The 26,682-nt window shown below is 40.5% G+C and overlaps 1 protein-coding gene across 2 annotated transcripts in view; it reads left to right on the top strand.

Moving 5' to 3' along the window:
- Positions 1-2,831, top strand: part of LOC145989084 (clavesin-1) — a 52,679-nt gene extending 49,848 nt beyond the window's left edge. For both annotated transcript variants that reach the window (XM_083124381.1, XM_083124385.1), the window contains exon 8: positions 1,751-2,831. In XM_083124381.1, coding sequence (XP_082980507.1) covers positions 1,751-1,905 — 155 coding nt within the window. In that variant the 3' untranslated portion in view covers positions 1,906-2,831. The remainder of the gene's footprint in view (positions 1-1,750) is intronic.
- Positions 2,832-26,682: the final 23,851 nt, after the last annotated feature.

The raw sequence follows: 26,682 nt of genomic DNA, 5'->3' as shown, positions 1-26,682 counted from the left end.
TGATACTGGAATTATCTTATTGATTGAGTTGATGTTTTTTTAAGTCCACTTTATGTACAGTAATAATAGGGACTGGACCTAAAGTTTAAAGTGAGATCCAAGCCACTATGTGCCTCCACTGGGTATTGAACGGAAGTTTCTTATTGTTTGAGCGTCTGTATAGACATTACGTGACATTTATCAAGTATTTTCGCTACATCGCAATGGATTGTAATAATATATTTACGTCTGCTTGCAAGTCAAGGCCATCTTGATCATAGCAAATTGTTCTAAATATTTTTACATCATCACCAAATAGGAGGCGAAGCGATTTCGTAATTATTTTTGGGAGGTCATTAGAGTAAAAAAAAAGGAGGGGACTCAAATTGGAGCCTTGCTGCATCCCAGAAGGCATGGAATATTCCCGAGATACGTATTCTCTTTAACTGACAAATTGCTTTCGGTCCATTAGGTAAGATCTTAGTAGCATAATTACGTTCTTAGAATGTATTAAAATACGAACAATAGCTTCTGAAGTAAATTATCATGATTTACCGAATCGAACGCCTTGGCCGGTCAGCATAGAATGCGTTTTCTTTCGTCTAATTCATAAGCTACAAAATGTGTAAATTCGGTAAAGTTTCTGATTGTCGACCTCCGCGATATAACACGATGCTGCATGAGAGATATAGCCGGTCGTACGTTGGCCATTATCCTCTCAAACAGTATTTGTTCAAACACTTTGCAAAAAGCTGGTAGAATTGACACTGTCTTTTCTGGGATGGGATTAACTTTACTGATTTTCCATTTTGATAGGAAGGTGTGATGTTCCAAAATGTTATTGAAAATTATGCTCAACGGTTTTATTAGCAGTTCGGCACACAACTTGACCACAGAGGGAGGAATGTTATCCATGCCCGTTGCTTTTTGGGGTTTTAACTTTTCAATTGCTTCCTCGATCTCGTTCAATTCCATACGCGATATATCGAGTTTGGAGTTTGTATTCTGCTTCTAGGCTCAGGCGAGTGACCGTCAGTTTTCACAATACATTTACAGTACATGGCTGCAAAACACAAATGATATTTTTTCTAGGGTTTATAGCGCAGGTCTCAATCAGAAAAACTCATTAAGAAAAGTTGTTTGCCTTGATGTCACCTTCCTCTACATGGTGTCAGATTTTTGATTGAGATACCATGAATACATGCGTGGGTATAACAATAGATAATAATTACATAATACTAGTAACCATGTTTGCTTTAGCGTAGAATTTTACGAAAAACGAGCGATGTCGATATTTTTACTTTTCATAATACAGGGGCCTCGCGTTCTCTAAAGGTAGCCCTGTCAGTAGAATACCCTCCGCGTTCACCAGCCCTCACGCCACTAGACTTTTTACATAGGGATGAAAAAAAGATAAAGTTTACGATACAAACCCGGCAAAAGTCGACGTATTGAAGTTAGCCATTGAACGAGAATTCAACCAAATACCAAAAGAAGTTATTCTTGATGTTTGTGATTCAATTGATTCGGGTTTCCAGGAGTGCCTAGACCAGAACGGTCATCAGTTTGAAAATAGGCGTTGGACAAAGAGACTTATTCATATCCGTAGATTATTTTAAATTTTGAAAAGGAACTGATTGTAAATAAGTAATGACGTTATAATTATTCAATATGTGTCTTGTTTTCTGCATGTTTAATTGAATCCCAGCTTAGTTGCTTCTCCGGTTAGTTTTAAGAATGAAGTAAATGCACCCGTTTCTCTTATTTCCAGCTGAATTTAAGAGGAAGATGAAGGAGAAGAGGGAATCCATCATGTCATTGGACGAAATGCACATCAACATCAATAAGAAATCGAAGCTCATCTCAGATGTTGAGGACGATCTTGTGGGGCTTTCTGGAAGTTTTAGAAAACTGGAAGTTGATTGAACACACAGACCTTATTCCAAGGGACCGTATATCCATACGTCAAACAAAAATTTTGAAGTTTCAGTAGAGCGAGTCAGATTTCTTGCTTCAGTATCCAGTATTCCTAGTTGCGAAGTTCTTGTTTATGTGGATTTTAAAAATGATAAAAAGCGAACGTATTAACATGGCTAAAAGAGTGTTAAAGTTTACGAAATAAATTTCAGACATTGAGCTCAAGTTTGACAATGAAATCGCTGAATACTAACTGATCACAACACGCTACTTATCTGAACTCATTAAGTAAGTCAGTACTCTGTGCTGCACTATCATATTCCATTAACTTAAGAATTTTCAACATGTCTGTACTGTAGAGCAAGATTGAAGTTCAGTTCAGGAAATCTGCATGTATTAACTAGTCCAGTTCAATGCAACATGTATATTAATAACTTAACTTTGCTGGAGCAATTCAAATATTTTATGAAAACGAACTTAAGGATTTAAGAATATCATCATGAAGAAAATATTCCTATTCTTAAGAAACTAACATTCCGATATTTTTTTTGCTATGCGTATTCATGTCACAGGACTTTAGTTGCGGTAACATATTAATATTCACATGGAATGTGCGAAGATATCCATGTACCTGCTTATTTTATTCGATTAATTTCGGTGACCACGCTCACTGTCCACATCAGAACGTGTAGTTATATTGAGTAAAACTGCACCGAAATTTTACAAAATGTATAAAGAATTCTAAAATTCTAAAGATGAAACACTTTTTTTATGTATAAATAGAGTACTCTACAATTTCTCTTTTAGGGTAGAATTTTATCGCTTTCATGGTGAATGATGATGCTAAATATGTGTAATATTTATATGTAATAATAATAAAGGAGGATTAATGACCTCGTGTTGTAATTACTTTATATTTTATATGGTGTATTTTGTAATAGAGAATATAGAACTATTTCACATAACAGTTGTTTCTTTACTCTGTGAATTATAAAATAAAAATGTCCCCATGTTATTTACTTTTATTATATATATATATATATATATATATATATATATATATATATATATATATATATATATATATAGTTACGTAATTCTTGTCTTTTGTAGTGTACTCTCTGGGAGATTGGTTGCAAACCCCACCCCACACAAGCGACAGGGCACCTTCATTTTATAAGCAAGAATTCACCACGCATGCGTAAACAACAGACTGAGACGACACGATGCACTCCATTGAGAAAACTGTCCAGGTCGAGCGACACGCGAGCGACAAGGGGCACGTGCATCTTGTAGTGTCGCTTCGGATCGAAAAGTTGTATTACTGAGTGTTCGCGACATGTGTCGCTTTTCGCCTGTCGTGTGTCGCTTTGGTCTGAAAATTCCTTTAAGCATACCATGGGAAAAAAGTGAATGGAACCCAAAGAAACAAGACACATTCCATAGCAATGGGTGATGAACAAATTGTATTTTGAATATTGTTGTCGTTATGACTAAGGAACGCCTTTATTCACACTATTCAGTGTACAAAATATTTGATTGTTTAAACCCACTTTCGGGAATAAACATTTGTGATGTCTCCCACTTTTAACTTTTGTTGGCATGATATCCTGCATTACTTTTACGAGACAAAACGAGGCGAGACGAGACGAGACTCTTCAAGACGAGACACGGGATGAGACAAACAAATGTTTTCGAGACGAAGCATTGGTCTGCATTGTCTCGTCTCGTTTCGTGCCCTGTCTCGAAAACGACAAGCTTTTCAAGACGGGACGAGACTGACCACCTGTCTCGTGTGGACGGGACGGGCCGAGACGGCTCGTGAAAAGTCTCGTCTCGTCTCGAAAAAAAAATACAAACAAAATAATAAATCAGTTGCGAATATTTATTTACTTGGAATAAAGTATTTTCTTTGGAAACCCAAATTAGCGTCTACAGAAGGTTGCTCTCGTCTCGTCTCGAAAAAAAAAAAATACAAACAAAATAATAAATCAGTTGCGAATATTTATTTACTTGGAATAAGTATTTTCTTTGGAAACCCAAATTAGCGTCTACAGAAGGTTGCCCACGATAAAAATAGTCGACTTTGACTGGCCATCGCGAACGACGCATTGAACTGCTGTTACGTCCCGATACAGAGCTGGCTACACTGGGGCTGTACTAGAACAGTATCAGTTGAGCACTATCCTTGGAACGAAGTGACAGCTTTCTGGGAGGGGTTCATTTGTGGACTTTCCGCCGCCCATTATAGTCACTCAGCAATAGTGAAACCGTGCAAAGAAGAGGGTTTAATCGTCAGCAAAGCTGGTGTGGGTCTCATCATCCGACAATGTGCCCAACAGGTCCCTGCGGTACGTGGTCGGCCGGAAATTGCGAGGAGAGCACGGCCCTAGCCCTTTCGAACCCCCAATACAGTCCGCGCCAGTAGGACATCAGTGACACACGACAATTCAATCCCCCAATGCAGAGAAGTTTGGCTATACGCCACGGTATCTCAAAAGGCACAGTTTCCAACATCATCCGGAAGAACCTCTCATAGGAAGCGCGTCACAAAGCGCGCGGACACCACCTCACAGAGCGCCACATCCAGGAGAGGTTCACAAACGCCAGAAAACTGTATGAAACGTACCTTGCAGGGGACAAGTGAAAATGGGTGTGTACCCTGGATGAGGGGTGGCTCTACCTCGATGAAACCAACAGAGTTCGATCTATTTTCTACCGTCCAACAGACCAGAAGAGCCGTTCTGATTTTTCTGGTGGTGGACGGATATTGCAGTCGGGGAACGCTGCCACTTGTCAAAGTGCCTTCCAACACCAAAGTCAACGCAGCTTACTTCCAGGAGAACGTTATGGCCCCTCTGTATGACACACACATCCTCCATCTGTACGGGGACGAGACCACACATGTATGGATCCAAATGGGCAAGGCCTCCAGCCATACCGCTCGAGCATCTCAGGCGTTCTATGCAAGGAAGGTAGAGGAGACAATGATCCCTGTGAAATCCCCGGACGCCTCACCAATGGACTACTATGGGTTTGTACTCCTCAAACAGGCACTTGCTCGACGCCATCCCCGTACCTTGAGGTCTTGGGAAAGTTGTCAAAGGGGTATGGCGAGACATTCTCTTTTCCATTCTACGCAGGAGTTTGCTACCGTGGAAACTACGCTGCCGGGCGAACGCTTCGGGCCCGTGGCCGTCACATCGAACACAATCGGTGGTGGCGCAAGGGGATTTACTAGCCAGTTGCGAGGTTCGAAGTTGACGATTTTTATCGTGGGCAACCTTCTGTATTACATTAAAAAAGCTATCTTAATTAGTTTTTATATTATTCTGAAATCCAGTATTAATTCCATTTTTCAATGTAATCAAGCTTAGTAATTTTATGTTGTAATAGTACTCCACAAAGAAGTACTTTGCTAAAATACCGATTCAGATATCTATCTGTAAAACTATTGTGAGAGAGAACTATTCTCGATAATTTCTTTGAATGGAAAACTTATGAAAAATATTGTAAACCTTTAAAAAATTACGAAAATTGCGGGCTTTGTTTGCTTTTCCATAGTAAGGAAATTCATTATTTGTTTATCCTTAAAACAGCTTAAATATATTTAACGCCTTTAAAGTAAAAACTACAGTTAAGTGAGACATACAATAGTTATCGTCACAACACGATTATTCCCACACAAGGAATAAGGAATATTTCACATAAAATCTTGCCTGCCATCTAATGAACGGACCCAAAGCAATTTTTGTACTCTTCTCATGGAAGGAAGTGATTTTTGACAGTTAATATTACCCCATCCAAATCCCCTCGCTGTCAGTAACCCTTTTCGCTAGGTATCTTTCACCGTATAACTTTTTATTAAACATTCTGTATGTTTAAACATGAAATTTCCCAGCGGAGGGAAAATTCCCTCCCTTCAAAATATTCGGCGAGACGGGAATTCCCCTTTCGCCGAAATTTTTACTTGAATGGGAAATATAATATAATGCGCCTCTGGGCAATAGGGCGAAACGGGATTCGGCAAAACGGGAAGAACCGGAAACTAAAAATGGAGCAAGAGAACACCTGAATTCTGTAAAGAAATGTAATCAATTTGTGGCATAACTTCCCTGGGCGTTCGTTAACCTCTCCTGCTTGTCGCGGCGCTTCGGCACGAAAGATTTGCATTTATGACTTGGTTCGTTCGCAAGCGACACTTCTCGCTTTTCGCCTGTCGCGTGTTGTTTGTCGCATAGGTCAAACCGAAGTAAGAAGTGTCCAGACCAAAGCATCCTACGTATGTCACTTGGAAACGAAGCTCAGTAATAAATAAAGGATGTCCCAATAAAAGCGAAGAATTTAATATGCTGAATAGAACAGTTTTTTAAAGAAGAATGACCAGTGGCGTACGCAAGGGGGGAGGGGTTACCGGGTTTAAACCCCCCCTTGAGCTTTTGAAATATTATGGAAAATGCTGTAGAAAAAAAATAAAAATGGCTAATTTATCACAGTCAAAGATCTGCGACAGTAATAATAATAATAATAATAATAATTTGAATTATTATTCCCATGCAGCACGAAGAAAAACACAACATTCCAAACACAATCTAAGCGGCCGCAAAGTTCAATTTTGCAATGTTTTTTGCAAAAAGTCGCGCAGTGACTCTCGCGAGAATTGTGAAAATTCCTTGCTTCATCCTTATTGCAAACGTTCTTCCCGGTACCATAGGCACCGACTCCATGGGGCTTAGGGGGGCTCGAGCCCCCCCAATGTTAATGAGTTGGGGGCAGAGCCCCCCCCAAATAATTTTGCTTAAGAGGATCTAATGTATTATTTTTCTTCTCTTGTAAAGTTCTCTGAATTGTGCCACATGAACTTAACTTTAAATACACATTTGAAATGTTCTAGACCATCAACTTTGGTGGGGAGGGGGTTGAGACTGCTAAACCATCAACTTTGGGGAGGGGAGCTATGACCGGAGACAGCAAAACACATGACTTATTACTATATACTAAGTATATAATTATTATTTACTATTATACATATATTAATCACAGACATGATGAATTTAGCCAACGACTTGTTAAAGACTGTTTTGGAATCCCCTAAGAGAATGCAAATATTTAGGAATATTATTCATGTGAATGAGAATGCTGGCCATACTGGACTGCGACCACTTTGCCCTCGTCGGTGGACGTTGAGAGCCTCCAGTGTGCAACAGATCTTTCATAGAAAACCTTCTCAATTTTCTTGAGAAATTTTCTGAAGAAGATTCTACTGACGCAGCATGAAAATGTGCTGGATACCTGGAGACAATTCTTCACTTCAAGACATTTTTCTTTCTCTCCCTCTACTGCTATGTGATGTGTCCAATAGAAGAGGTAAAATGTAAGATTCAGTCTCCACGCATTGGTGCTACAGAAGTGGAATCAAAACTAAAATACTTGATTGACATCTTTCAAGAAAAGCGAATGTGTTTTGAGCAGTTCTGGCTGAAATGCACAGAGGGTAAACCGAGCCTAGTTGATGAGCCAGAATTGCCCCGGCAACGTCACGTCCCTAAGAGACTTGAAAATCCTGATGCTGCCAAACATCACAAGTTCTACACTCCAAAATAGTATTGTAAATCAATATACACTGATGTGTGTGACACAGTAATATTATGTGTTAAACAAGGACATGATTCTATCGGACTACAAAAAATAACAGCCCTAGAGAAAGAATGCATCTCAACTGTGAACAGTTGCACAACAAACTTTCAGCAAACGCGAGAATTCTTTCGCCAAGATTTGGATGCCGATAGGCTCTCCTTACCCATGCCCATGCTTGGTGATATCGCCAAACAGAAGAAAGTGGTTCTAACTACAAGTTTCTTTTGGAAGACAGCGAAGACAGCACCCTCCAGGAGCTTCTGCTTGAAGTTGCCAAATTCATAATGGTCCTCACGATAGTAAGAACAGCCACAACCGAAAGGTCATTCAGTGCTATTCGCCGACTAAAAACATATTTGAGATCTAAAATGAGGCAGAAGAGACTAAGCAACTTAGCGGTACTCCAATACATCAAACTGTGCTTGATAATTTGGACCTGAGACCGGTCATTAACGAGTTCATAAAAAAATAACCCACTGCGTAGAGCAACTTTTGCTTTTTTTAAAATCATGTTCATATGTTTTTGTTGTGTATGTCACTTTATATCTAAGTGTACATGCTATTTTTTATTATTACAAAAATAAATTTATAAAGTTAAATATTGTAGCAAGAACAAAAAAAGTAAAACTATTTTCCTGCGATTTGTGTTAGCATTTATGTAAATAATTAAATAAAACTGTTAAATATTGTAAATATTCGTTATTTTATGGGTACGTCAACACTAAGGTTATTTTCAACCCATTACATGTCTGTTGCGGACATTAAAACACACCCATGCCCTCGCCGGGACTCGAACCCGAGACCTCTGGATCAAATCGAGTTGAGTCGACCACCCAACACGCTCGCCTACCGGACCGGCATAAAACTGTTAGGTTGGCCTCTTAATGTAAATGCATACTTTTCAATAAAAATGTTAATTGTTATCTCAAAAACAAATAAACAGACACAAAAGACATAAAGAGACTTTGAAACATTTTCTAAACGTTTTTCATGTTACATTTCATTTGCATGAGGAATATAATAGCTGCTTAAAAACTCCTATACGAAGACCAAATTTTTATTTTTAAAAAAAGGGAGGGGCGAGTGAGTCATTCATTAATTTATTTCAGAGATCAGAGCCCCCCCCCAATAATTTTGACAAGTCGGCGCCAATGCCCGGTACTGATTTCACATCCCCTTGTGAACTCTCAAGTGATGCTGAGTCTACATCCACATCATTAAATAATGTTGAAGAAGTGTTTTGTGAATCACCTAGAAGTGATAAATGTGTTGGAATGTCTATAAACTTACTTTTCAACGAAAACATAGACTCAGTGGAATTAAGCTATATGTATTCTTGCGCTTCATCATCATCCTGGGCGAATTCCATAGGTAAAGGTAATGTAAATTCCCCCGTGCATATAGCACCGTGCCATGAAGCACACAGTGGGCCCCAAAGATTCTTGATCTCGAACTATTTTGCAGGTGATGTGATCAGCACCATGCTCCGGCAGCCTTCATCCCCCAAGGTTGCTCTCAGGTACCCATTGCTATGAGGCTGGGTGCGGAGACAAGGCTGGATAAATTCCAACCAATTCCGGGAATCGAACCCGGATATCCCACGAAGTTGTCAGACTAGACCAGCGCGGCTCCTTGAATGAGTTTCATATTTCGATTATTTCAATAAATTTAATATACGAGGGGGTATCCAAAAGTTTTAATTATAGTAAAGAAGTTATAGAGATATTTACATGAAACTTTTTGTGCATAATCAGTGTCATTGCCATGCATACTTGTGCAAATATCAAATCTTTGTCTAACGTAGTTTTCTTTCCACGGGCTTTAGAAGACATCAACCTGCATGATGAACAAAATTTAAGCCCGAAGTGTCATAAAGTTCCTCCATTTGAAGGGCAACAACGCACGCCAATTCCACGACAAAATGAAATGTGTCTATGGGGATGAAACCCATCATATGACACGGTTGTGAGGTGGAAGAGGAACTTTCCAAAGTGGTCACATGTCCCTGACAGACGAGCCACGAGCAGGTAGACCCTCAATCAAGGATGATCTTGCCATGGTGAAGAAAGTGGAGGCCGTTATCCTCGACGACAGAAGATCGACCATGGAAAGAGTGATGGCGGAGACTGGACTAAGTTACGGAAGTGCGTGGAGGATTATTCATGAAGAACTGCACATGAATAAGGTGTCTGCACGCTGGGTACCTCGCTTGTTGACACCTCTTCAAAAGCAAACTCGCGACGACTTTTCCCAGCAGAATTTGACTGTTGGAGCGGAATGAAGACAATTTTTTTGCTCGTCTCGTCGCTATGGACGAGTGCTGGGTATACCTCTACGATCCGGAGACCAAAGAAATGAGCAAGGAGTGGAAACATCCATCCTCCCCCCCTCCCAAGAAGGCGAAGGTCCAGAAATCTGCCGGGAAGGTGATGCTGTCCATTTTTTGGGATAGCCGCGGGGTAATCTTAACCGATTACCTTCCGAAGGGCGAGACCCTCAACAGCGATTACTACTGCAACCTTCTGGAGAAACTGCGTGATGCATTGAAACAAAAACGTCGTGGCATGATCAGCAAAGGCGTCCGTCTCCGTCCATACGGCCCAAGCATCCGTTGTCGCCGCCCACCGGTTAGGCTATGAACTTTTGCAGCATCCATCTTATTTGCCTGATCTTGCACCAAGCAACTTCTTCCTCTTTCCCGAGATGAAGAAACCACTTCGTGGTCGGCGATTTGACGACAGAGAGGATGTCATTTTCGAAGTAGAACAGTGGTTTTCGAGCAAAGCGGAGGACTTCTACAAAGAGGGCTTGAAACAGGTGAAGAAACGCTGGCAAAAATGTGTGACTCTGCAGGGAGACTACGTGGAGAAGAACTAACTTTGACCATTGCAAGTGACTATTGTATGTTTTTTATTTCATTGTGATAATTAAAACTTTTGGATACCCCCTCGTATTTGCTTGTTTTTATGGATTTTCTTCACACTTAAAATGTCTCACTTATCATATACAAATAACTGTTGACTAGACAATTATTTTGAAACAAAAGAAATATAATTTTGTTCTATTTCTTTCATAAATAGCAGCTGCATTAGTAGTAATTAAACTAATTAATTAATTATAAGAATTATTAATTAATTTATTATTATTATTAATTAATTAAAGTATAATAAAACAATGGTAATGTGAATTTGTAGAAAGTTTTCGAAACAACACCCCCCTTGATGAAATCCTGCGTACGCTACTGAGAATGACAAATATTTTTACATCATTACAACGGGTAAATGCTCCGATTTAAGGATGCAAAGTTTGATTTACGCAACATGTTCTAACAATACCCTTATCAATGATTGTTGCAGCTTAGTTGACATGGAGGGTTACAAAAAGGAACATCGAGTGTTGATAGTGAAAACTCATTACAAGAATGTGCACCTATCGGTCTTATTGGGACAACCTTTACAACCTTCCGAACTGAAGTAGCACAACGAGCTGCACGTGTCGCTGAAAAAAAGTATTTTCTATTACTACCCATATCAACATCTCATTTCTAATTAATTCCTTGCATCGGTTAAGGAGGGCCGTAGCCAGAATTGATCTCCCGGTGGGGGGGGGGGGCTCACGGGGTATCAAAGGGAGCTTTGTAAATCAAGTCCATTTTTCAAAAGTTTAACAGTGTTATTAAGGCAATTTATGTGTGGGGGAGGGGGGTTATTAAGTTACATAAAGTTTAGAAATATCAGAAATACTACATTTTCTATATATTTTAAAGTATCACTTGAAGTGCTATTTAACTGCTACTGAAATCATCCCTTACTACACACTCCATACTACGTTTGATGATACAGATATTTATATCACCCAAGAAGAGATGGACAATATTCAATCATAGTGCCTAGCTTACATTCCACTCCCCCCCCACCCCCCGGCGGGAACAATAAAACTCCCCTTTGTTCCCAAAAGTTGGGAGCTGTTAACTTTTGACGCAGATGCGGAGGGAATTTGCATAATGACATAAAAGTCGCAGATTTCTGTATAAATGGGAGGTTGCAACAGGGGCAACAAAGAAACACATAAAGATGCTCCCCTGTGAAGAAACCTTCTGAAGTCTAAGAGAATCTCCTAAATACTTGCCGCTAGTTACACTTCTTATAAATAAGATGAACGAATGTAATCGCTGCTGTTCATGCTCCCTGAATTTATCCTTCGCCAAAGTTGTGAGCAAAATAATATCTGCTGTCTACATTTTCAATCTTCACTGCAAACAAATTACACAAAATTGTTTTACCTAATATCAAGGGGACTGACCTCAGTGCCAGGGGGCTGAATGTAGTTTCAGGGGGTGGCTCAGTCCCCCCTGGCCCCTGCCTGGCTACGGGCCTGCGGTTAAGCATTCTCTTATTTCTCCATATTTCTGGATGTTCCAACATTTCTTCGATTCTTTCTGTAATATTCCCCCTCGCAAAACGTAATTCGCCACACGATGCCCGTAACGAATTTGCCCAGACTATACCCTCGTGTTGCAGGTATCTTTACTTGAAAAATCCTGAAATTTCCTCAACAACTGCTACCCCAAGGGCATCCTTCCATTCATCCTTGCGCCAAACGATGTGGAGGTAGCCACTGCTATTGTCCTCTTCCAGCCTTATTGGGGACAATCGTCATAAAATTCTCGCCAGCACAAACAGTTCATTCATTGCGACCCCTCTTCTCAAAAATCAACAGCTACATCCTCAGTACTGGTTGAAACTCCAAAGATTTCGCACTAAAAAACTGGTAATACGCCAATATAGATAGATACTCTGCGTTGACGTAAATAATCTTGCCTGAAGTCGAAGGAGTAAAAAGCGACATGCAAGAGGCAAGAAGCGACGAGCGGGACGTGTCGCTGTCGCTTTCGCGTAGCTCGGACTTGGCCGTTTTCTAATGTAGTTCATCATGTCGCCTCTGTCCGTTGGCGCATGAGTGGGGAAAACCTGCTTATAGACTAAAGGAGCTTGTGTCGCTTGTCTATTGTCACTTCGGTGCGAAACCCCCATGTCGCTTGGGGATTCCACCAATCGAACGCAGGCTTGCGCGGCATTTCATACCGCTACGGTGTGCAATGATACTGTTGATGGGCTAATTTACAAGCTACAAGCAGCATGTGTCGCGTGTCGCTTCGGTTTGAACTCTTCCTTACAACCTTGAAACCTTGCAACCGAAGCGACGGAACAAACTGTTCGGGGTCGATTGTCTCTTGCGTGTTGTACGGATTAGACCGTTTTCTGAATACCGTGCGTCATGTTGCCTCGGACTGTGAATGCTTGCTAATAAACTGAAGTTGCCTGTGTCACATGTGAACTACCATGTCGCTTGTCACTTCGTTCTGAACGCTCCCTCAAGGGAGCTTGCAGACCAAAGCGACAAGCAACCGCTTGGAAAATAACCCGCAGTAAATGTGACCTCCCGACAGGGACGTCGTTAGGGGGGTTCTCGGGTTCAAAGTAAATAACACAAATTTTGCAATTAATGGACAAGATTTCAGTAATCACTGATCTCGTTTCAGTGGACTTTTATTTAATATCAGAATTATTTTTATTAGAGGAAGGGAAATTAATCGGGAAATATTTTCTCATTAAATATATATTGAAATTTGCAAACCAACAACAGTATTAATTTTAATTAAAATTTGGTACAGAAACTGACAATTTATATGCTGATATTAATGTAAGATTTACTTGAAGTTAAAAGAAATGATTACGTCAAATTCTTAGCAATAGCAAAATATGATCGAGAATATATGAGGGATTTTTTTTTACCTGGTCAGGAGTTAATTAAAAACTTCTCCCCCCATTTTAATTCGAACACTGGATGTACTTCGATTTTCTTTTCCTGATTTTACATTACTTTACTGACACTTCTGGCTAATCTCAAAGATATGCAACGGTGATTCAAGAAATTAATGAATGGACAATAACAAAAGACCCCCCTTCCTGTCCAGGTGAGGACATCGCGTAGTGGTAATGTCGTCACCATATAATTAAGAGGTCCTTGGTTCGATATCTAGTGGTTCGGATCCAACTTTAAACTGTACGTCCAGTCCTGATTAGCCTATTTGTGCATGAAGAGGACTTGAAACAAAAACTCACGGACTCGAACTTAGAACATGTTGGAACAAAATTCGGGAGCTAACGTGCTCAGCCACTGAGGCGGCTAAAATTCAATAGGTTTTCATTTTGGCTATTTTACCTTTTTTCCTACCTCGTAGGTATTTAGGACAAGTCGATGTGGATGAATGAATGATGGACGGATGGAAAGGTGATGGAAGCATAGGACAAACAGAATGAGTCACCAATGGCTGGTGAAGGTTAGAACATGTGATCTCTCATTTCGTAGCCCTTTACGCTTACCACTCCGTCACGAACACTGGTATAAATTAAATAAGTAGAGTCCAGCGCAGATATTTCTGCCGTGCGATGCGCGAAACAACTAAAGAAGCAGTGTTGCTAATGGAGCAGATAAAAAAAATCGTTGCAGTGCGCCGATGCGCAGCTGTTACGTACAACAATAAAATAAGAGAATTCAGGTCTATCTAACGTTGAGTTTTAAACGTCATGCATTATACCAGGACTAGGATTAATATGTACTAACAAGTGGCTTTATATGTAGCTACATACATATGGACTAAAAATTCGCAAAATATGAACTAACACATAAGTAAAATTACCAAAAATGCTGCAAAGAAGACTTCTTCATACGATTCCTTATTTGAGTGATTTCAAACAAAATAAAAAATATATATATATTATTTTTCATTGCATTAATGCACTGGTGGCGTTCTAACTTTTCACTCCCAAAACCCGTATACACTGGTATGGAACTGCAACGGCAGATAATAACATGCCAACGTGTTAAACCGCTACAATTGCACCATAACACTCCTCCTCAGGCAGTATTATTATTTCCTCTCTGAGATCGGCGACAGTCGGTTGCCTTTGTTGTACATTTACAAAGGATGCCGGCTTCCACAACAATAACAAGTACATATACTGCCACTAGACGATAAGCTGCGCGGCTTTTTCTTTTGTTATGAACCAGGGCCGGCGCTAGTCATTTTGCCTCCCTGGGAGGTGGCGGCAGATGCCGCTCTATTTCGACCCCCCCCCCTCCCCGGTCATCAATATATTCCTAACTAAAACATCAAAATATAAAATAAATAATGAGACTTCTTATGCTATTTCAATACTATTCAGGGCAAAAGAATATATCGCTCGGTCACAGTTTTCAATAGGCTTATTTTTTTCTTCTCTTCAAATTTTGCCGCTCTGGGTTCTATTGTTTTGTGTCTTCCTCCACCTAAATCGTATCTTTCGCAGCAAACGTCGCAAACTCTCTTGACTTCCCGCAAAATTTATGTCCGCCTGTAATTTGACATGCAATTTTTTCAATGTCGCCACTTCATTTTCACGCAGAGCGTAGTCGTATATGCGCCTACGGATAACGTTTTCATCGAAAGCGTCCACTGACGATTTGGTCGCTGGTCTTTGTCGTTCTTTCCCGGGAGTGTGGAGTGATGTGGAGGGGCCTTCTGACATCTCAAGATATTGTCTTTCGTTCATGATAGCCCTGATTGTTCTTTCAGGAACTCCAGTCGCAGCCGCTGCTCTCTTGCCAAAATGCTTTATTGGGATGCTAACACCTTGACTGGCTTCCTCCTTCATGAACTCGTGCACGTTGCTTAGAATTTCCCGAGCTTGGCTATGCAAGGTTTTTGATTTCAACTTCGACAGAACTGGAGGCATTATGGAATTTAACGTTCATTAGCAAACACACACTTTTACATACACACACGCAATACACGCACACAACGTCAAACCGGTCAAATACTTAGTATAAAATAAAAATATGGTGCTTCCAATCCAACAAAACTCACCGCCACTTTACCTGCCTTTCCCCTTCCGTGACAGAAATAGTGCTTCATTATTACAGTTGGCAACACTAGTTACTAGCTAGCCAATGAACATACACTGCATAAAAGAAGCAACCACTACGCCGTGCTATATTGCCACATTACCGTCCCTGCCGAACGGTGGGAACCGCGAGCTGGAGCGCTATTCAATTGTTTTCAATGATGTTTGCGCGAGTGTGTCCAGGAATGGAATGACAATATGGCAACAATAGCGAAGGTTTTCGAGCAGGGTAGAACACGTGATGCTAAGAGAGAGGAAGACGAAACGAAAATTCGTTTCTACGCAACGGCAAATTTATGTGTGATGCACTCTAATGCCATTGTTTAGAATGGATGTCGGGGAGAGTGGAAGATATAGTAACAATGCGCGCTACTGCATTGTTGGCATTGCTATCAGATGTTAACGGGTCTGCCGATGCCTCACAGAACGGAGAAATTGTTTTACCTATATATATATATATATATATATATATATATATATATATATATATATATATATATATATATATATTTAAATATTTAATATAGCACTGACGAACGAAGGAACAAAGCTAATTTCCATGGTCTAGAGCAGGGGTTACCAAACTTTTTCGTTACACGGCGCCTATCTAAAACTTGCTTTGATTGATCGATTGATTGAATTGATGTTATAAGTTTACTTCATGCACAGTACGGCTAATCGGGACTGGACCTACAGTTTAAAGTTGGATCCGAACCACTATGTGCCTCCACCGGGTAACGAACCCGTGACCCCTTGATTACAAGGTGGTGACTCTAACACTACGACACCGGGGAGGCCCTATCTGACACTTGTAACGCTCTGTTAGTGTGCTTAGATTGCTTGCCTTAAGTTAAAAAATAAACACATATTTCAAATTCAGATCCATTTTTTATATAAAAAGTACTAAATAAGAGCATGTACAAGGGTTGGATAAAAAGTAATGGCAACACTGGTATAATTGGTACTTGACTGTATTGGCAGAGGAGCACGTGTTACATTCCTTCAAAGTAATCGCCCCTCATCTCTACGACCTTCTGTCACACGTATGGAAGGCGTCGTACACCGTCAGCGCGTCCATCTCTGTCGATGTCCCGCAGTGACCGCCCTATAGCACGTATGATGGCTTCGCGCGTGTCGTAGTGCTTCCCGCCCAGTGGTTCCTTCATTTTGACAAAAACGGTCGTAATCACACGGTCTCATACCGGTGAATACGGCGGATGTTCCAGTACCTCCCACTACCAGTTATGCAGGAGCGCCGTCACATTGTTCGCAGTGTGACACCTTGCATTGTCAAGCAGGATGATGGGACACCGTGCCGTCGCTTCCTTCTTAATGCGAGACGAAGGTGGTGTTGCAAGAAGGTGCAGAAGTAGGCTGCGTTGACCGTCTGCCTGAGAGACGTTGTTCTTCTTGCCTAAACATATTGTTAGGGCGCTTGCACTCTCGTCCACTGCTTCAGAGCACTGCTGTTTTTGACTGAATAACATACAATCGCTCCCACTCACCATACTTCCTCGGCTGACATTCCTTTATCAGCCACGAAACGCTTGTGGCGCTGTGACTCACCCCTTTCAAGGGACAGCAGTGTTGCCATTACTTTTTATCCAACCCTTGTATTTGGAACAATCATATCAATGACTGAATTTCAGTGAAAAATATTGGAACATCTCGCGGCAGCCCCGTAAGCCTACCAGGGCGCCCCAGAGCCCGCGGCGCACACTTTGGGAACCACTGGTGTAGATATTACAATTTCTGTAAAACTGAGTCCTAGGTCTGAGTCCTGAAGGAGATATTATTTTCCTTCATTATTACAATAACTGATCCCATTGTCGTCGTAATAAAAATAGTTTAAAGTTCATTTTATGCTCAAATAGATTAATTGAAACTGGATTTATAATTTAAATTGGACTCCGACCCATTGTGCAATGCGTCTCCATCGGGACTTGAACCTGGCACTCTTTGGTTACAAGGCAACGTGATAAACCACATCGTGGTAAACGTGTCGTTATAATAAATATGCAATATAAAGCGAAAACGTGAATTTGTTCTTGAGAATGTTAAAAAACAACAACAACAACAAAAAAAAAAACAGAACATTTGAGTCGCCAATAATATTCTGCATAATATATATCATAATTGTGATGGCCATTTGTGAGCTTTTCTTCATTAATTGCCATTCATAATCATCAACATTGTGATTAACTATAGATCGACCACAAGGAAAAAAACCTTGGGACGAAAAGTCCCCGCGCAGCTTTCCCTTCCTCCCTCCACCTCGGGCCATAAGGAAGCATGGTCCCCTCTCCTTCTCGCGGGGGAACGGTGCACAGGAGTCGCGGGTCTGCGCAGGTTGTTTTGTTCGTGGTGCCACTATAAAAGTAACAGAAAAGCGGTACAAAATTTTAAAAAATAAATATGCGTAGAAAAAATCAATAGGTGTGAAACTGAAAAGAAAGGTAATAACAAGTTGATATTTACTGCCTATTTTTTGTGCTTTTTGAAGTTGTCAAATTTTGTCATTTTTGGCGCCAATTTACCTGTCTATTTAGCATGCTTTGTGGCTATTATAAACTCGCTCCCTACTGATAACACGAGCTGAGACAGAAATAAACAAAGTTTGAATATACCTACTTCAGTGTCTTCATGACACTTGTACAAACCACCAACGTCGTTTTGCCAGAATGCAGGACATTAGAAGTGCACAATTTTCAAAATTGCCGCAAAAAAAGTGGCACGCATCCTATTTTTCCTATTACATCTCGAGGCACTGGTGTACACATGGGGCTACAACTCTCCCAAAACTTTGAGAAAAGCAAAATTTTGAAATGAAAACTGTAAAAACTCGGAAAAATAATTGATAAGTGCAACTCCCACACCCCCTAAAATGACCCTAGATACCATTTCTGTCTTTGAACAACTTTCAAAAGGAAGCTTAAAAGTGGTAATTACGAAATATTTTATATTGTCCCTCCCCCCTTCCTTCCGAAAAAAAGTCCTGCCTACGTTAGTGTCTGGATGAGAGTTACAAATCACAGGCGTAATTTAAAGTGCTGCTTACGCTACAATACTGCTAGAATTTAATTTGACAATAATGTCAATGTTAAAGGCGTCATCATTATTACTATTATTAATAATGATTTTATAACGTCACATTATTGTTATCATTACGTCCCTGCCTAAATTCGCAGCTAGAATTACGATTGATTGAGTTATTGTTTTAAGTAAGGCTAATCAGGACTGGACCTACAGTTTAAAGTGGGATCCGAACCACTATGTGCCTCCACCAATAATCGAACCAACAACGCTACCACTGCGCCATCGGGGAAGCCCAGAAATACGAATAAAACGTGATCTTCTTTCTTCAGGAAAGCAACATCTTGGCAAGCCCTAAGACCAGCACAAAGCTTGAATGGAGACAATACAACAAGCTTGTTCAAAAAATGTTGGCGCGAAGGTTGGGGACAACCAAGGCGGCACTGCGTCCCTAATACTCTCTGCTGAACTGCCTGTCATAAAATGTTCCTGCGAGAGGACAGTCCTCACTGTATGACCCCTTTGTGTCGAACCTGACAAATTGCAGGGAGCGGTCTTTCGAGGGAAAGATGGAAAAGATAAAGGGAAGGAAATGGCAATAAAATAAGGGGTAGAACACCTTGTGACACAAAGACCCTTGCTCCTCACAGAACCCGGTCAAGTCATAAAAATGTCAGGATATAATTAATGAACCGGCTTTCGGACAGGCACCTCAAACACCATCGCATAAGGCTTCTCCCTCTCCACTCGAACTGCCCCCAATTCTTTCAGTTGACCGGTAATAGTGGCAGAAGATATGCAGAAAGAAAGTATTGCCCCCCCCCCCTCTTCCTCCTTCTCTGCATTTGCATAAATTCGGTACTATTCCTCAAGGTAACTAAAAGTAAATTATCAATTAGCATAAGAGTAAAATGTGATCGCCCTCCCATATTGGTTTATTTTAGGCCTACTTCGCTTTTCTGCCACCTTCGGCTAATCGCGAAGATAAGAACGATTGATGATACGACACTCAGAATGAACATCCATGCCCTTGCCGGCATTCGAACCAGAGATCTCTGGCGTTGTGGTGCGCTGCGCTAATCACTCTGCCACGGAGGTTTAAAAAACACATAAAAATGTAACGAATAAAATAATTATTGGATGGCATTAACAATGATTCTACAAATACATATAGTGTTGCTAATACGAGTAGCATTGGAATTATATTTATTATTGATATTTTTACTCTTAATTTAAATATTTCATTTCGTTTGGATTGATTGGTTTGGTGTTTTAAGCCCACTTTATGCACAGTAAGGCTATTCGGGACTGGACCTACAGTTTAAAGTGGGATCCCAACCACTACGTGTCTCCACCGGGAGTCGATTCCTTAGCCCCTTGATTACAAGGCGACGACGCAACCACTGCACCATCGGGGAGGCCACATATTTCACTTGGCGTAAGACTTGTTGTGTAAATAAATAAAACTAGTATTCACACCTGAGAATACATTCCTTCTGTGGCACATACTATGAGTCTTGTACTAATGGTGCCATTATGGTAGTGATTACGAGAGTAAAAAATACTTCCATGGCAGAGTAGTTAGCATGCGCTACTATGTCAGGGGTTCCGAGTTCGAAACCCCGGCCTAGGCATAGTATTCTTTGTGATTGTCCCTGCATCAATTGCATCTAATCATCGCTCAACCTCTTCGTTGCAATTATCCAAAGTGGCAGAAAAGAGACCTCGATTGATTGATTGATTTAGTTTATTTTACTTCGCGTTTTGTGCCTTTTGGCTAATTTGCGAAGATGGGGATGAGTGATGAAATGATGAAATTGATGAATGAATATTTACAAACAACCAAGCCCGAGCGGGATTCGAACCCGGGACCCTTGGCGTCGCAGCGCGATGTGCTAACCACTCGGCCACAGGGTCCGGCAAAAGAGACCTCGAATATAGAAATACAGTTAAAATTACTAATTAGGAATATTGTTGGGATATATCGGACTCCATGAATCTTTTCTTTGTGGAATTGTATTACATTTGTAGCTGTGTTGAAACATAAATGTAATAGTTTTGTCTTTCCGGAAACTTAATTTCAAATATCTTGACAGACAAATTTCAAATATCTTGACAGACAAACATGCAATCCACAGGAGGATTCTCCATATTGAATAGGAAAAATCCTGCATAGAATAATTTATCAGATGTCACGAAATTAGCTTAGCATTTCCACAGTGGATATAGTTTCGATAAAAAAGAAGAGGTTGTCATTGAGACAGGCAGAAAGTAAAATACATTAAGAAAAACTGCAAAGTAATAGTTTAATAGTAATTACATACATTGATTTGCTTCCTGAAAATTGTTGAACTCTAATTTTTATTTGACCTCCAGTATTCACCGTATATATTATATAGGCTACATTTCGTAGTAGTTTTATATACGAATGCACTATGTAGCAATATTATAACGTAATATAATGTACAAATAATACATATAATATATACGTGGGGGTGTAATGCGCCCAAAAATATTTCAAATTGTTTGTCCAACACAAATGCTTTAATACGGACCTCTCTTTTTACGTGATTTACGAGGATAATGACGTATTTGATTTTACTACTACTACTATACTAATAATGTCATTATTATATTTTGACACGTTTATTCTGGTACTTACTCTTAACCCAGACAATATCGTGGTTGCGCCTCTACTAAAAGATGCAGGCATATTTCATGCTTTCTATATTTTCAACATCGCACCCCCCCCCCCTAAATTTTATTCGCTCAAGAGTTTCGAGTGCAATGAAACAATGTCTGGTTTCTCCATCTTCATATTGAATTCACTTTAGTATACGAGGAAAACTAAGATCACGTAAACATGGACCCCAAATCGAAAATTGCTTCTTTCTCTCACACCTTCTCTGGGAGGAACGCCACAGTAGGTAATAAAACAATACAGTATTGTCTACATCGTAAGAATGTCTTACAAGCCTGCTCAGGCCGGGATTCGAAACCGGGACCCTTGGCGTAGCGCACTCCGCCAGCTGGTATCTTTGGAAACGAGGTTTGTGCTTCTTGCCCGGTTTCTCAATGCGAAACCCCTCTTCGTCCATTTTTTCTAGTCTTACTGTTTGACCAGATAATTCTTTACAACTACATTGGAATTAACAGCTTGCTTTTTTGTTGACAAAACGCACATGGCCCGCTCTCAATTTTCAAGTTGTCGGGCGAGATTTTGTGCGTGTGTTTAGTTTTCATAGAACATATTGACGCATTTATTTGGGTGTCCCAACAATAGATAAATTGGTCCCAACTCGCGGAAAGACGAAAGACACGACAGCGTCGAAAGGGAGGTGGCTGCTTCTCCGCCCTCCGCGCCCCCACGTGTCTTCCAAGATAATTTACTACTTGGCAGGAGAGGAAATAAATGGTCCGATGGTCGGTCTATCCTCAAAACCCGTTGCCTTCTTCCACTTTCTTCCAAAGTAAGAGATTTTTGAAAGTTGTGACGTCTGAAGTATTGAAGCCTTGATATGTGTGAATAAGGCAAATAGTAATGTGTATCAAGTTCGATATACGGTGGAGGCACATAGTGGTTTGGATCAAGGTCCGTAGACCGCTAGTTTCCTTGGTACGGATAACTGTGTGAATTAAACTTTTGTTTTGGGGGGATGGGGATAGTAAAATTTCATATCTTGCCCATCATTCACAAAAAAGTTGTTGTATCTCGTATTACTTTACAAATCATAAAATTCAAATTGAATTGAAAATACTTTCGCATTGTGTACAAATTCAGACTCGAGCCTACTATTTTGACAGAAGCTGGATTCGCCTTGCTACCTTTCCATTATCCATACACATCTGTCACTTTGTTGATGAACAGTTTTATGTCTTTTTGTACTTTTTCAAAACGCACAGATATCAATCAGTCAGAGACCACTTATTCTACTGCCCTTCATGGTATCTCTAATCCACTTTTTTTTGCATGCCGAAGAGTGCTGTAATTAAAATCATAATTCAAAATGACGGGGTGTGAATTATCAGTCGGACCCGACATTTCGTAATCCAGAACGGCCGAGAAATTCCGAAGGATCTTATTTAAACTAGTTAATTCTTGATGTCCTCCTCCGTGGCCGTGCGGTCTAAAGGGCTGTGTTTGGAGCTCCGACTGCGGGACGGCATTGGTTCGATTCCGCCTGGGTCCAGTCTCTGGGTTCTCGGCCTGTGTGCAACCCACCATCGTGAGGAAATTAGGGAGCTACGAGTGAGTAGCGTAACCCGGTCTCGGACATCTTCTATAATGGCTGAGGGTTCGATGTGCTGACTCCATGTCACCCCATTACCAGTTGAAGATCTCCACACATCTAGGATTGTGGGAGGGAGACTGGCAGTCGGGAGATAGGCCAAGGACCTTCCAGGGCTATAGAGCCACGGGCTATGTTATGTTACATTTTAATATTTTCTACACTTGACTATAACTGTTTAATTTTTTAATTAAGAGTTTTTATTCTAGATGTTCAAAAACAATCACTTGAAGAGAAAATAGTGTGTACAATTCGAGATTTTGAAGGCATTGGAAAATTTTGCAATTTTCCCATCCCAAAATTTTTTCGACCTGGTCCGAAAATGTAATTTTTTTCAGTCCAAAACGTCAGAAATATTATATTTCCTTCCCAATCCCATCCCACCGAATCCCGGCCTGGGCATGGATATTTGTGAGTGTCCATTCATCAATTTCATCATATCATCACTCATCCCCATCTTCGCAAATTAGCCAAAGGTGGCACAAAAAACGAAGTAAAATATATCAAATCAAGCAACTAATCCCATCCCGACCACCTTTGCACACCTCTACTTACGGCAGTCAACATGATTCTAATGCCTCTTGTGAAAACGTTCTCTCGTTATTTTATTGGACATGGTAGTTAATTGCTGGAACCTGCAGCCTGTAAAGGGGTTGCATTTCTTTCTTTTTTAAGTGCTGCTTATACATCATACTTATATTCATTGCAGAAAACAGTATTCTTTGTAATATCACTACAGTTTCACCACTTCAATTACATGAACATTTTCAGATATGCTATCTTAGGTGGGAGCAAGCACCCCCCCCCCCTTCATCCCCTGCGGGTGCCGTTGACACTAGGGATGGCCAGATCCGGATCCTGGCGTATCCGAAATCCTAAGGATCCGGATCCGGATCCGGAATTTTTGGATCCGGATACGTTTTGCCATCCCACATGCGCTTCTTTGGAAAGTAAGAATGTGTTTATAACATATTGTTACCTGCTAATATACATATACATGTAATATACATACATACACACACACACACACACACGCACACACACATATAGGTATATATATATATATATATATATATATATATATATATATATATATATATATATATATATATATATATATATATATATATACAGGGTGTCATTTTAATGGCGCCCACGGACCACAGATTCGTATAGAGAACATAAAAACAAACAACTTTTCTCAGTAACATTTTTCTCGTTGGTGCGTCAATTCGACGCTACAGCCGTTCAAAAAAGACCGTTTTGCCGCCTGGATGCTGGCAACCCAACACAACATTTGATCGTATCTGTGATGTCATTTTCTGCGGCGAAACAGCGCACGGCAGGGTTACAAGAAACACACAAATTTTGTGAAAATTTACAAACTGCCAACCACATGATTAAGTGTAAAACGAAGCGAGAAACGCGTCCAGTAGACCGAACATCATAGTCTACCAGCCAGAAGGTCAGCAGTCATCTCAGGGGAAGGGGGAAGTGAACCAACGATATGAGAAATGGTAAAAACGTATTCAAAATGAAGTGTCAATATCGGATTTTGTCTCAGCCTACATGTCAAATATCAACAACAATACATTTTATTGGACTTACAGCTTACATGTGGCTGTTTACGCCCAGCTTCATGTCAAATATTTGCAAATATCGTTGCAAGGTTGATATCTACAGGTTTCTGTCCAGATGCCTTGTGGTACTTTTGTGCTGATAACGGAAGTATCCGAGGTTCACGTTGTTACATTACGGCTAAAACATGTACAACCACAGTAACAATCTAATTATGAATCGGTAGCGAATATACTGCCCTGGTCACAGTTGCAAACTATTACATGTGTATCCGGTGCATAGATAAACACAGTCGTCGGAGAGCTTGTATCTAGCTACTACTTATATCCCTGTTTTTTCAACCATTTTTGTCACTTGCCTCATAATGCCCTGAATATACATTATATTATGTGTTGCTTACCTTTGGAATTTTGAGATCTTTCATTTTGTCATCTGTTCAGTGTGTCACAGACAACTAGTATCAGAAGGAAGAAGTGGATAGACTAAATTGTAGATGCCAACTTGGTAACTAGATTTGCAAATATTTGACATGTAAGCTGAGACAAAATTCGATATGACCACTTCCAATTGAATTCTGTTTTCTTTGTACCAGTTTTCGTGTCGTTTGTTTACTTCCTGTTAGGTTAAAGAACGTGTTTTCTCGTTTTCTTTTACGGTACATAATGTGGCTGATTGTAGCTATGTCATTTTTCACAGAATATGAGTGTTCCTGGCAACCCTGAAACGCATCGCTTCAGGACGGGATATGACGTCACAAATGCAATCAAATGTTGTGTGTGGTTGCCGGCATTCAGGCGGCAAAACGGGCTTTTTTGAACGACTGTAGCGCCGAAATGATGCACCAACGAGAAAAATGTTACTGAGAAATGTTGTTTGTTTTGATGTCCTCTATACGTTTCCGTGGTCCGTGGGCGCCATTAAAATGACACTATGTATATATATAGCTGTGTGTGCGCTATTTGTAATTAATTAATACACTTACAAGGGAGGTCTACGTCTCCCCCTCCGATTTCCATGAAACTTGGCAGGTGTATAGAGGCCCCCCCCCCGCCCTCAAATGTCAAGATGAGGAGAAATTGAATTGTGGATCTGACCCCGAATCCACGTAAATATGGCATAGGAAGAAACAGGGGGCATAGGGCCTCTCTATACACATGCCAAATTTCATCGAAATCAGAGGGGGACACAGGGGTCAGATGATCCCCACGTCAATTTGTCCTCATCTTGACATTTGAGGCGGGTTTTGCCCCCTAAAACAGTTTCCTAGCCGAAACAAAAAAAAAAAAAAACACGTATTTCTTCCTTTGGGCCCCTCTATAAATCTGCCAAGTTTCTTGGAAATCGGAGGGGGACACAGGGGTCAAATGCCCACTTAAATTTGTTCTCATCTTGACATTTGAGGGGGGTTGCCCCCTAGAACAGATTTTCAGCCGAAACAAAAAGAAACACGTATTTCTTCCTTTGGGCCCCTCTATAAATCTGCCAAGTTTCATGGAAATCGGAGGGGGACACAGGGGTCAAATTCCCACTTAAATTTGCTCTCATCTTGACATTTGAGATGGGTTGCCCCCTAAAACAGTTTTTTTAGCCGAAACAAAAAAACACGTATTTCTTCATTTGGGCCCGTTTATACACACACTTGACAAGTTTCATGGAAATCGGAGGGGGACACAGGGGTCAGATCCCCACTTCAATTTGTCCTCATCTTGACATTTGAGTGCGTTTTGCCCCGTAAAACCGTTTTTTAGCTGAAACAAAAAAAAAACACGTATTTCTTCCTTTGGGCCCCACTATACACCTGCCAAGTTTCATGGAAATCGGAGGGGGACACAGAGGTCAAATGCCCACTTAAATTTGTCCTCATGTTGACATTTGAGGGGGGTTGCCCCTAAAACAGTTTTTTAGCCGAAACAAAAAAACACGTATTTCTTCCTTTGGGCCCGTTTATACATACACCTGCCAAGTATCATGGAAATCGGAGGGGGAAACAGGGGTCAGATCCTCGCTTCAATTTGTCCTCATCTTGACATTTGAGGGGGTTTTGCCCCCTAAAACAGTTTTTTAGCTGAAACAAAAAAAACAGTTATTTCTTCCATTGGGCCCCACTATACACCTGCCAAGTTTCATGGAAATCGGAGGGGGACACTTAGATAACTTCCCTTGTTAGTCTTACACTTTGAAATTATATAACACTGCATATATTATAATGTTTTATTTTAATTTGTAAAACTATTACTGTAGAACAATTGTATAATTTTTCTATAATATTTCTATCTTGTCATATGTGTTAAAGGTTTCATCCT

The sequence above is a fragment of the Lepisma saccharinum genome, chromosome 1 (assembly GCF_977018435.1).
Source record: "Lepisma saccharinum chromosome 1, izLepSacc3.1, whole genome shotgun sequence".
Taxonomy (NCBI): domain Eukaryota; kingdom Metazoa; phylum Arthropoda; class Insecta; order Zygentoma; family Lepismatidae; genus Lepisma; species Lepisma saccharinum.
This window is presented reverse-complemented; position numbering and strand designations above follow the sequence as displayed.